A 13072-nucleotide genomic window follows, 5' to 3' on the forward strand; every position below is an offset into this window, starting at 1 on the left:
ACCTGTAGATTTAGTACCTAAACCTATACACTTTTGTGCCTAAACCTAAACACATAGACTTAGTGCCTAAATCTAAATATGTAGATTTAGTGCCTAAACCTAAACACATAGATGAAGTGCCTAAACCTATACACTTTTGTGCCTAAACCTAAACATGAAGATTTAGGGCCTAAACCTGAACACATAGATGAAGTGCCTGAACCTACACATGTAGATTTAGTGCCTAAACCTAAACACGTAGATTTAGTGCCTAAAACTAAACACATAGATGAAGTGCCTAAACCTAAAAATGTGTATTTAGTGTCTAAACCTGTACATTTTTGTACCTGAACCTAAACTTTTTAGTGTCTAAATCTAAATCTGTTGTAGTTGGGCCTTTACATAAAAACATAGCTTTTTTGCCTAAACCAAACATGTAGTTCTCCTACATGTTTTTGAGCCACACACTTCCTATGCGACAGATTTTAACACCTACCAGCAAATGTACCAGCTATGATGATGTGGGAGTACTGTGGATTGACTCAGTTCTGTGTCATGTGAACTGGTAATGGAGAATAACAAACCTGACATTTATATTTCAGGTGTTGCGATGAAGCAGCACTGTGTACACAAGCAGACACCCCCGACCGCCACCATGCACCAGCACCCACCTAAGTATTTCCTGCTCGATATCCTGTTTTCTATATATTATTATTTTTTAATAACAGTCAGTGTAACTCACCAATCTGATACTATACGATCAATTATTTCCCAGTAGAGCCACCAATGAAAAAAAAACATCCTGTAAACCAAAGCCACTGTGGGAATGCACCAACAGTGCGTTGTAGGTATACTGTATTAATAATATTATACTTCATATTGTCTTAGCCACAATGTTTGTGCTACCCAGGGAGTGTAACCTTAGAAAAAGCAAATTATTTTCAGGTATCACAAACCAATTCTGTGACCTGGCACTGAAAACAAATCAGCGATCAGATGATATTGAACAGCACTGCAGACTTTTAGTTTGCAGGGTGAATGAAATATTAACAAGCTGTAAACTTGAGCAACTCAGTGTGAACTTTTGGAAGTCTCTCAATAATAGACATGCTGGGGAAGGAGGAGGGAGGGAGGAGGCACAGCAGAATGCGACAGCAAATACATTTTTGAAACTCTCATTTAGTGCTTATTTGCACATGTGTATGTGATTTATCACGAGTGCCCCAAACCCAAGTCTCTTTCAGGAGCTCCCCCAGCTCCCCGAGTAATTCAAACACTGGTGAGTACCGCAGTGAAACAGTGGGGGTAATGATCTGTGAACAGCTCAGGGTATGCGTTTCAATAATCTCTACCATCTCTAAGGTCTGGAATATGCTCTTTGCATGTGAGGCCACTTCTAATGACGGTCGGAGCTAATTACCCAGGCCTACCCTGCTCAGCATTTCCAGGAGGACTGTGATCAATGGTGAACATCCCACTTTGACCAGGGGCCTAAACAAAACAGTAGGATGGCTAATGTCTGTCTGTGGATGTCTCTCTCGGTATTGATCTTTTTTTTTTTTTTTTTTTTACTCACTGGGATCCGAGGGGGGACTACGCCACATACTCTGATCAAGCATCGAAATTGAAAACAGAGAATGCCTCGCGGCCTCACGATTACAATCAGTTTGTATGTTGTTCAAATTAGCCAGGACATGGCATATGTCTCCTTAGAGACCTGCCTGCCCTGCAGCATACAAGCATAAAATGGTGTTACCCATAACACAGAAAGGGGCAGGGAAAAAGACACCCCCCCCCCCCCCGCAGTAAGAATTATACACGCCAAAGATATGTGACAGCAGCAGATTGGAGACAAAAAAACATGTCTCATTCCCTGAGGTTTATTTTAAATAAGACTCAGCTTGCTCAGACGAGAGCCACACGCTGATCAGAAAACAAACACGGCTACTGTGCAGTTGTTAAAACCCTCACCTGTAGTGAAGCGATCTTCGAAATGACAAGGCTGTGCAAATTTTTAGGAGATAAACCTCTCATGCCTGAAATGACTATTGGATTTTCAGGGATCAACGTTAAATCGGCACCGGGGCATAACTGCAGATTCTACATCACGTAAACACAATACGTGAATACAAAAACAATATTAATGCAGCAGAAATAGAAAATAAACAGAATTGGGTGTGAGTCCCCCTGCCCAAATGTGGTCACTGGTCACATCCTAAAGATCACTTTACAATCCCACTCCACAGTTTGAGGAACTCAACCTTCTTTACAAACTGGAAATATGAAAAGGGAGTGAGTGTGTAAATGAAAGATTCTTTTAGTCCGATTATGGGAAATGTAGTTTCTTCCGTGTTTCTGGAGCTTTTATTTTGCCACCACAGAATGACATTTCTTTGAACAAAATCAGATCTGGAATTGGTTTATCAATTCCCACGGGCACAAGAGTGGATTTTACACAGATCTAAGGTCAGCCTTTTTGCTTTCTACTGATCTCCCTTTGTTCAAGGTGACAAGCGGTGTGGGTGCAGGAGTTCTTTAAGAGCAGGAGTGGTGGCGAAGAAGAAAGAGCTGATATAAGGGCCTGTTTCCAGCTTGAGTTATTGATGGCATTTGTAAGTAGGAGCAAGATGAGAAGGTGCTAATATTGATACAAAAGCCCTGCTGTCTTTCCCTTCCCGATTTCGAGATGGATTTTTCGGTTTTATTTTTGGAACAAAAGATAAATATTTAATCAGCCTGAAACCCCAGAGCGTGAGGACAAGACTCGTAACTAGCTTCAAGGTTTTGCAAGTAGCAATAATTCAGAACCACCATATTCGATGTTTTTATGAGTACAATAATTCCGTAGACATCCTATGACTGTTATACATGAGAATGAAGCGTACCCCTGACGATAAGAGATCCAAGTCTGGAGCGTACAGGTCTTAAGAAAACACATTTTAACCTTGGGGCACATCCAAATGGGAAATTCAGAGCATTGCATTCTTGTTTTCAGATATGTACTTGTCCAGTAACACCAAGACCTCAAAACTTGTAGCCCTTTCGAGTAAACTTGTCCCACAGCAGAAAGCGATTGTGTTTCAACTTGGTCTAAATGTGAAATGGAAAGCCACCCCAACGCCCCTCCCTTTACCTCCACCACCCCCGGAGCATCCGTTCTAAGAATCGCAATTACTGTTTTTCCTCCTTCCTCCAACCTGAAGGATATCCAATTTTCCCTTCCTTAAACAGTTTGTCCTCCATTTTCCTGAGGAGACACAGTACGACTTCAGAAATTGCTGGAGACATCTGTGGGTTTTTTTTTTGGTTTTTTTTTTTTGCACATCTGCAGACTGTGAATGTTAACACATGAAACCATTCTCTCAGATGTAATTCAATCAAAGCTGCTTCTTGTTGTCTGTTTGTGTGGGAAAGCATCTCTTATGTTTTTTTTTTCTTTTCTGTCAGTAACTAATCTTTAATTAGTCTCCCAGGGGCCTGTGGTGGAGGAGGGTGGGGAGCGGGGTGGGGGGGGGGGGGGAGTGGGAGTACATTGCTGATGTATCATTGCTGATGTATCATGTTCCAGTGAGGTGACTAATTCACGTCTCCTCACGCAGATCCGCCGATATGACAGGTAAATGTTTGCAGCACGCTGATGTGATTGTCCTAATGGCCTTTCAGCGAGCCGTCACCTCTCTCCTCTCATCTGTCACATCCAGTCTGTTTCTCTTTCTTTTATTTTTTTTCTTTTATTTTTTTTCTTTTTGTCTGTCCTCACACCCACGTGCTATCCTTCCATCTCGCCCTCAGTCTCTCTCCTCTGCTTTCAATTTCACTTTGATTTCTCTTGCCTCGGCGCCGCATTTTCTTTTTTCGATCTACAGGAACTATTTGATCTTTTAACAGATTTGCTTTATCTGAGCGACCTTGTGATGCCTTTCCAGCACAGGAAGCGCAGGAGTGGCCTGCAAAAAAGCCTTTAGTGAGGCCCTGACAAGTGTAATTACTGCCTCCGTGCCATCCACCCCACCAGTCCATCCAGTTTCCATGCAAACACAGAAACATCCAGCGCACCCCTCAATGTGACTAATTAGAACTTTGCTCTGGATAATGAGTTTGATATCTGAAATTGGACTTCTTTTTTTTTTTTTTTTTTTTTTTTAACATCTGAATGAATTTCTGGGCAGCACGGTGGCTTAGTGGTTAGCACCGTTCCCTCACAACAAGAAGGTTCTGGGTTCACAACCCGTTAGGGGCCTTTCTATGTGGGGTTTACATGTTCTCCCTGTGCTTGCGTGGGTTTACTCCAGGTACTCTGGCTTTCTCCCACAGTCCAAAAACATGTATGTCAGGTTCATTGATGACTCTAAATCACCACCGGCCCCTTTATCTGGGGGGGGGGGGGGGGGGGGGGGGGGGGGTTATTAAATCACAGCACAGTGCTAAAGCACCATGAGTTTGACCCCTAGTGACGTGATCCAAATTAGCATGGCTCTAATAAATCTGTCACTGTCCATGCACTTGTGATTTAAAAGAGACTCAGGATGGACGGACGAGGCCTCATCGCAACAGATGCATGTCACGTTTCAAGGTGCAATGTTGCTTCCATAAAGAGGAAACCGAACGTGCAGGTGGTTCAGAGGGGAGAAGGATTTGAGCGGGTTGTGCACTTGGCGCTTTGCAGATGCGTGACGGTTCACGGTTGGACTCGGACGCACGACTCGGAAGAGAGGCCAGGTGATATGCAAGAGCAAGGCAGAAAAACACACACTTGAAAGTAGAGACGACATTCGGTAACAGACAGCGAAGAATCCGGGCATGGGTGGCGGCGTAGGACGGCGTCCAAAAATCAGGAGAAGATCCAAAGACACTAGTGAAAACAGATAGGCGAACTAAATGCTGGAAAGCTATGCCAACTGAGGCACATAAGACATAAGTCTGGCAGGGGAGTTAAGAGAAGCAGAGCCAATCTAAAGTATATATTGAGCTGGTGGTTTAGTGAACAAGGCACAGATCAGCAGCAGTGGAGGAGAGGAACCAGTGGTTACTGCAGGGCAGGAGGGAGTGGCGGGGTTTGAAATGACAGAGAGGCTGGTGGATTGTGGAGACACAGAGAAACGAGAGGGTCGGACTGAATGAACTCGAGGAAGTGGTACATGCCATGCTTTCTTTAGTTTAAGACAAAAAAAAGATTAAAGAAAAAGCCAAAAACAGGAAGTTTTAGTTGCTCGGTTCATGCACAGGGTGGAATTAAATTGCAAACCTTGAAGAGAATTGAGAAAATTGTCATTTCAGAGGAAAACCTTTAAAGCTAGATGATCACCTTCATCGAGACTAGCTGGTAATATATTGCACAGGGAGAATCTGTAGAACGAAGACAGGTGGGATGCAAATTTATTGTGTATAATGACTAATAACAACAATACACTTAACGAAAGATTGTGTAATAGCATTTTTTCAGGGGTTGTGTTGGTGTAACCCCTGATCCACAGCTGGAAATACACTTTATTACATAAACAGAAGCTCCAAAAAGGCAGTCCAGGAACTGGAGAGGGCAGCAGGCAGCCAAATATCATTTATACCTGTAAATCAGCGCCCACATGGCAGACGTCAAAGCCTTCTACAAGCCTTAAAATCATATTGACGGAGCAATAACATCCAAAATTACTACAAGTACACCTATTATTGAGACCATAACGTTGCCTAGAGAGACGTTGATGGATGGGTGTGCATATGTTTATTTAAAATATGTCGGCATTTTCATGTCTATAGATTTATGTAGCGTGTCACGTTCACTGCTGTCAGGGTAGAGGATCCTCTAAAACATCATCCATCCATCCATCCATTATCTATACCCACTTATTCCTAACCAGGGTCACAGGGATCTGCTGGAGCCTATCCCAGCTCTCTTTGGGTGAAAGGCAGGGGTACACCCTGGACAGGTCACCAGTCCATCACAGGGCCACATAGAGACAAACAACCTCACACACTCACACTCACTCCTATGGGCAATTTAGAGTCACCAATCAACCTGACATACATGTTTTTGGACTGTGGGAGGAAACTGGAGTACCTGGAGACACTGCACAAGCACAGGGAGAACATGCAAACTCCACATAGAAAGGTCCCTGGCGGGTTTGCGAACCCAGGCCCTTCTTGTTGTGAGGCAACAGTGCTAACCACTCAGCCACCGTGCTGTCCCTGAAAACTTTCCTTCCAGACTTAAAAAAAACAGTTTGGGGTGAGTCAGCAGCTCCTGGAGGAAGTTTGAAGCTGGTTTTGCAAACTCATGGCAACATACTCCAGGGTTTCTCTGCTCAAACTACACATCATAATAGAACATTAGAACAACACACTGACCACTTGTGGACTGGCAGGAACCACCATCACAATTGAGAACAGCCTCTGCTGTACTGCGGTGCCAAAAGACTTAAGGTACCCACAAACTTATTACAATTTCAGCTCCGCTTTTCTCCACAACTTGCGAACCTCCTAATCCACTTTAGGCTATGATCAGAAGCGACGCTGGAGGAGCAGGAAATTTGCGCTGACATGGCAGGAAAGCAGGGCAAGAGCAAAAACGCAGAGAATTTCGATGGCAGTGGGTCCATGGGAAATAAACGCTGACTGAAGTGGTAGCAGAGGTAGAACTGCACTCCAGGGACGCTGCTTTAGGCGGGGAAATGATAAAGCAGGGCTAATAATAAGCACACTCCAGTTTATTATCTGGGTTATTAAAACTTTTTGGAAATGAAATATAGCTACATGAACGATTGTTAACCTGCGGAAGATGGACTATTTAAAGGACAGTGTGAGACCGTGTTTTATTTTGTGGTATGGTCAAGAGTACCCAGTAATTAAACCTCATGGGTCTGATCTGTCAGAGGGGAGTGGAGTCAGTCCACACATGCCTCTACAGTGGCTGAATAAACCAATTAGTTAGGGGATGAGACTGAACCCAGCTGCAGAAAGATCCAAAATAAAGAACAGCATCAAAAACTGACACAGACATGAAGAAAACAAACAAACAAAGAAGTCGATATAAAATATCGTTATGAAATCCTGAGGTCATGAATAAGGCTGGAGAGCATTTGCCACTAGTCACAAAGTCACAAAATAAAAGTTACACACATTGACTACACTAAATTTCAAAGTGACGATTTTATTTTGAAAATCACGAGCGGAAGTATTGTTCACTCGACACCGGCTCCAGCGGAACTGGTACGGAGTTTCCCATAAACAGCTAAACGTTTCAATTTAACGAAATTTGACTTAGTTTGATTTTGTAACGTCGGTTTGGCGTAAATGAAACCTGTCGAAATGAGTTAACGCCGGAAGTTTTCCGTGTTTGAACTGTTAACCCGGTAGGTCTTCCAAAAGTTAGCTAAGCTAGCTAACCTAGCTTTGTTTTTATGAACATAACCTTAGCTATATTCAGAGTTTAAAACTACAGATAAATATTAACTACACCTCTCATCTTACAACTGCCAAATAATTATTTTACACCCATGTTGTATAGCCATGTTTTATATAACGTTAGTTTAATCAAAAACAGTATTTTGCTACCCCTTTTTTATCTGCTGAGGGTCATGGAGACCCTGAATCCTTTGTTAAAGTTAAAAATAACAGTCCTAGCATGGTTTTATCAGCTTCATATATGATGGATTTTTTAAAAACAAATTCTAAGAAGGTCTTATAAACAAATTATTTTGTCACACCTAATAAATCATGTTTGCTCTGATGTCAAGGCGGCGCGTCCGTGGAGGCTTCGAGGGATGACCGTCCTAAACCTGTCCTTTGCAGCGTGCGGGTTTTTGGGGATCTACCATCTGGGAGCTTTGGAGGCCTTTCTCCGCCACGGGGACAAGCTGCTGGGCTCCCTTAAGGCCTGCGCAGGGGCCTCGGCCGGAGCCCTGGTGGCCACTGTCCTGGTCACGGCACCTGACAAGTTAGAGGTGGAGTGTTTCCTTTGGATTTAAGAGGGTGTACAAGCAGAGCAGCAGTCTAACAGTGGGTTAAACCAGTGAATTCCCAGTGTACCGTCTGTATAAAAATGTATAAATTAGCAGCAGTGTAGTGGTGTGATGTGGACATGAGATGAGAGACGAGATAAAGTTGTTAAACACACCTTTGTGGTATGTACAGGCAGCTGTATTGGTAATGACCGTTGTGTATTTGCTTTTCATTTACATGTTTTGTGTTATCGCAGTGTCTCCCTCTTTCCCAGCTCTGCAAAGAGTTCACCAACAGGTTCGCAGACAGAGTGAGACGACAGCGGTTCCGAGCTGCCCTGCCAGGACAAGACTTCATGCTCACACTCCGGTAATTGCTCCACAGATATCGCTAAAACAAACAAAGCCCACAAATGGATCACAGCATGAAGAGAATATCAGCTGATGAGGGAATCACAGCGAGGACAGTGTGCAAGAAAATGAGAGCGGAGCACAGTTGTCTCTCATTGTAAGATAAAAAGCAGGCTGCATTTAGATACAAGATGCAGTTTTTTTTTGTTTGTTTTTTGTAAGCTACACATATAATAGGACTCAAAGGATGGCGTTGACCATCTGTCCATCACTTCAGTCCAAAGTAAAATGTCTCAACAACTACTGAATATGTTGCCATCAAATTGGGTACGCTTGTTCATGTCCCCAGGATAATTTGTAATAACTCCGCTGATCCTTTTCTCAGGATATTGATTTGTCAAATCCCTGCAAAATTAATGGAATTCCCATCCAGCCTCAGCTGTACTTTGTGGCGGGTGGTAATTAGCAACCTGCTGCACCGCTCGCTAAATACGCTCGCATTTTTCGATTTTTGTCATTTGTTTCACCATTCTGGCATTCCTTACATAAGGACACAGTAGGCAGATCAACTAGGGTTGCGTTCTTGTTTGGAAGTTACTAGTGAAAGAGATAGGGGTGGGGAAACGTGGATGGTTTTTCTGTTTTTCAATATGCAGTATTTGTGAAATACTGATGCAGGATGACATGTGGTACTATAGTAATTAAACTGAAGTACAGTCACAAAGCATCTGTTGCCACATCTGACTGAGCTGTATTCAGGGTTATGTCGGAAATACCAAATGCTTGTGTATTCCGTTCTTTTATCACCATGAAGAACTTCTTCACGAATTTGGTGCGAATGAATTCGAATAGAGAGCTGCTTTATTAGTACATCCTTCATTAGTATGCTTCATTGACTCTTTATATGCGCAACAGATTGAGTATTAATTACATGTTGCTGTAAAAAGCACTGTGTTTATGATGCCCTGCAGGCGTATTATTATTTAAAACCTGACAAACGAGCATCTGTGTGGGGCTGCTCTCCAGGGAGGGGATAGAGGAGATTCTGCCCAGTGATGCTCACCGTCTGGCCGCTGACCGCCTCTACATCTCAATAACACACTCCAAAAGTGGCAAGAACCACATCGTATCCAGGTTTACCTACAGGGAGGAGCTCGTAAAGGTACACACCCCCACTCTCTAAACAGAACACCGATCTGTTCTGTTTAAAAACTGCCATAAATATTTATGATTTACATCTTTGTTTTCCTCCTTGCTACAGCTTTTATTTATTTTATTTTTTTTACTGCTTAGCTCAAAAAAATGACACCAACAAAGTCAATACTTGTGTAATGAATGTCTACATGTTTTATATCAACAATGGCACAAATAGTGTGAGGGAAGAACCGTAACCATTGTCTCTGCTTTATGTGACATTTATATAAAGTAGTGCTTCCTCCTGCTGAAAGAATTCTTGTTGGAATGAGTGAATGAGGTGGAATGTCCTCTTGTTATGTGTACAGGCCCTGCTGGCCAGCAGCTTTGTGCCTCTGTATGCTGGACTCAAACCAGTGGAGTTCAGAGGACAGGTAATTCCCAATTAAAAGTCCCATGCTTTTAATTTGAAATCCTTTCTAAAATTCAGCAGCAGAGTTGTATTGAGCCTTCACTTCGGGACATTCAGTGGCTCGGTTGTCTTCACACACACTGGTTTTGTTGTAGGAGGACTGGATTGATGGAGGGTTCAGTAACAGCCTGCCAATTTTGCCCGTGGGAAGAACCATCACCGTCTCCCCCTTTGCTGGATTGCAGGATGTCAGTCCTGTCCACAGGGGGAGCTTTAACACTCAACTCAGACTGGCCAACATGAACATAATGGTAAGTACTGAATCAGCGCATCAAAGCAGTCTGAGAGGGATCCGGGTATGTTTTGAAACACTGTAGAGTTTTTGGCTAGATTTTCCCTTTAGTCCGTCAAGGATCCCCACGTTTTTTCTGAAGAAGTAGCCCTGGTGTGAAAGATGGAAAATATGATTATATTCAGTTTGTTATTAATTATTTTGGAGTCAGAGTCAGATCTTTTGTAAATGTAGTGTTCTCTTTGGTTTTCTCAGTTCTCTATGGAGAACATCAAACGCCTGAACCAGGCTCTGTTCCCTCCACCCACCAGCAGCATGCAGTCTTTATGCGAACAAGGTTTCGGTGACGCCATGAGGTTCATGAAGAGAGAGGACTGGATCAGCTGATCTTCGGGTCCCCCTCATGGACTCTAAGAACACACCAAGTAGCCCAGTAGAACTGATGGAAATATCGGAAGGAATTTTATGGATTTTACAATATTTATTTCCTTTGGGAAATTCTTTTTTTGTTTTTCTGTATAAATTTGCTGAGTGTTGCTCTGTGTGGACTGACCTACCTGTGAACATCACCTGTGTTGGTTTGTTGGGCAAAATCCTTGAGTTGCCTTTTTTTCTTTTTTTTTTTTCCAGCATCAAGGCCTCAGTTTGTAAAGCAGAGCATTGTGAGCTGCTTCTCCTCTGCCTTTTACCGCAGCCAAAGTCAAGGAAAACCCTTCATGCAAACATGGGCTCTTCATCAATTTTCCAATAATATCCCCCAGAAGTGGAGGTTAAAAAAAAAAAGGAGAAATCGCAGCACTTAACAGGAAGTCCACGGATGTTGGGAGCTCCCTCAGGACATGAGAATGGAGCATCATCTTTGAAGGGTTTTTCTCTGCTGCTGGGTTACGGTGTGATTTCCTGCAGTGTCGGGAGACTTGAGGAGGTTCTCCATCACTTCTCAGCCAATTAAAGTGGTGTGCTCTTTTTCTTTTTTTTGCAGTTTGCGCCATACCCCTCTGACAGTTCCCAGGTTATTTCCTGCACTACTTGTAAGAATATATGGAACCGCTCCCCCTATTGGACTCGGTGTCATCTGCGACTTAATTTGCATGAGCTCTACTCCTCAAAATGAAACATGTCTCTCAGACTTGTGCTTTAATCTGCACCGCCAGACATGGGATCTGGAGAGTACTATCAATCAACAAGCGTTTCAAATGCTACCAAGCTTAATCGACGTTCAGAAGCATCATAAAAACACAGTAAGGAAACTATTGCCCAAAATAGTTTAAATATGTAAAAACAAGAAGAACACACACACTTATCTAAGCAGTAGTGGTTCCTCCCTGGTATTATGTAAGCCCGCCTGCTGGTTCCAGTAATGAGGCTCAATTAAGGCTTCACTTAAATTACAGTTTCCACCCGAGGCAAAGATTCCACATATTGTGGGTTTTTTTTTTTTTTTTTTTTTTTGTTAACATATTATGTTTTAGCTGCTCGCCTTATTGGAAAATTCACTCTCTCTAATGAAGCACTGAAGGGACCCGCTGTCTGGAGGAAGGCCAGCGAAAGTAGCCCATTTGTTAGTGCAATTATTCAGCTGCTGACTTCGCCATACGGCTCCCAACACCCACACGTCTCCACCGCAGTACCACTCCGACAAAGCATGTTCGGAGCCACAGCAGAAAAGGTCATGAAAGTGAACATTTGTCAAATGTGAGCTGCACTGTAGGGAGTCATGTGAATCTCCACAGTTTCCACTCTAGTCACAAATGAATGAATAACCCAAAGAAGATGACATAAAAATTTAAGCTTCTCCCTGTTGCTGGATAATCCTGAGCCTGATGACTAAGATGCTCAAACATATTTAAATTTAAATGGTTTATTTTTTTTATTATTTTTTTTTTTTTACATTTGTCAAAAAAAAAATCTAGTCTGAGTACTGCAATTGTGCAGTCCTTGTCACATTTGAAGGGTGCATTTCAGTTTTATTTTTCGAGTTTTTTTTTTTTTTTTCATTCACTTCATTCGTCCCACAAACCAGTTGGCTGGTGGATGCTGTTGTTTCAGTGTCCTTGTGGCCTTGTCTTTCTCAATGTGCAATTTTGAAATCCTCCTCCATCACATCATTAATTTAACATGGAAGATGCTCAAAGGTTCCTGTTAAAAGTATTGAAGAACTAGTGAAAGCCTGAGGGCATTTTTCTCGCCTCCACCTCTTGAAGATAACTCATTTTCCTGCTGCCCCCTAACCAGTATAAATGCTGCTTTCTCATTTCTCTCATGTCCTTTTTCTGGTTTAGCAGACATAAAAGAAAGAAAATGCAGCTCCAAAACTTTAACTCACTTTTTTTTTTTTTCCCCTGACCTTTCCCCAAAAAAGGATTGGAGTGCGAGGACATCACTAACTTCTTTGTAGATATCTTAAAAGGAACAGACTCCTAAATCTAAAATATCAGGATATCTCTACTTTATTTTTGAAACATTTTCCACATTCATCTGCATCTGCTTTTTTGTTAAATCAGATCTTATATATATATAAATATAAATTTGTGAACAATTCCACATTGGTAATGTTTAGAGTTGCACTGTTACAACTTCAATAGGTGGATGTTACATTTCAGGCTTAATTCTAGAATGGGGGGATATGTGGAATGGGATGAAAATAATGACTGGTTATAAGAAGTCGCACACTGCTGTGGAAGGAGACTCAAAGTTTGCTAATGAACTTAACCTGTTCTTTAATAGATTTGACACCTGTACTCTCTCTGTACTCTCGCTGGCTGCTAGCTAAAGCTGTAAGTTCATCCACTTTGTTGCAGAGTGACCTCACATTCCCCATCTATAATTCCTCAATATAAACAATAACGGACACACGCGCGCACACACACACACAAACCCCCCCAAATAAATAGTTAATTACTTTATTAATTACTTTATGAATTACTATTAATCAATATAGTTTAAATAATTGCAAATTTAATAACTGCT

At 42.2% G+C, this 13072-nt stretch overlaps 1 protein-coding gene across 3 annotated transcripts; it reads left to right on the forward strand.

Moving 5' to 3' along the window:
- Positions 1-7147: 7147 nt before the first annotated feature.
- Positions 7148-10638, forward strand: pnpla4 (patatin-like phospholipase domain containing 4). Of its 3 annotated transcripts, none has more exons than XM_026302274.1 (7): positions 7148-7182; positions 7710-7916; positions 8171-8283; positions 9291-9426; positions 9767-9832; positions 9966-10121; positions 10358-10638. In XM_026302274.1, the coding sequence occupies exons 2-7, from the start codon at positions 7737-7739 to the stop codon at positions 10487-10489; spliced, it is 783 nt and encodes a 260-aa protein (XP_026158059.1). In that variant the 5' UTR covers positions 7148-7182; positions 7710-7736; the 3' UTR covers positions 10490-10638. The 3 variants fall into 3 exon arrangements, with proteins under 3 accessions (XP_026158059.1, XP_026158058.1, XP_026158060.1); XM_026302273.1 differs by having other exon boundaries at positions 7159-7325; XM_026302275.1 differs by having other exon boundaries at positions 7159-7325; positions 8189-8283.
- Positions 10639-13072: the final 2434 nt, after the last annotated feature.

The sequence above is a fragment of the Mastacembelus armatus genome, chromosome 2 (genome assembly GCF_900324485.2).
Source record: "Mastacembelus armatus chromosome 2, fMasArm1.2, whole genome shotgun sequence".
NCBI classification, from domain to species: domain Eukaryota; kingdom Metazoa; phylum Chordata; class Actinopteri; order Synbranchiformes; family Mastacembelidae; genus Mastacembelus; species Mastacembelus armatus.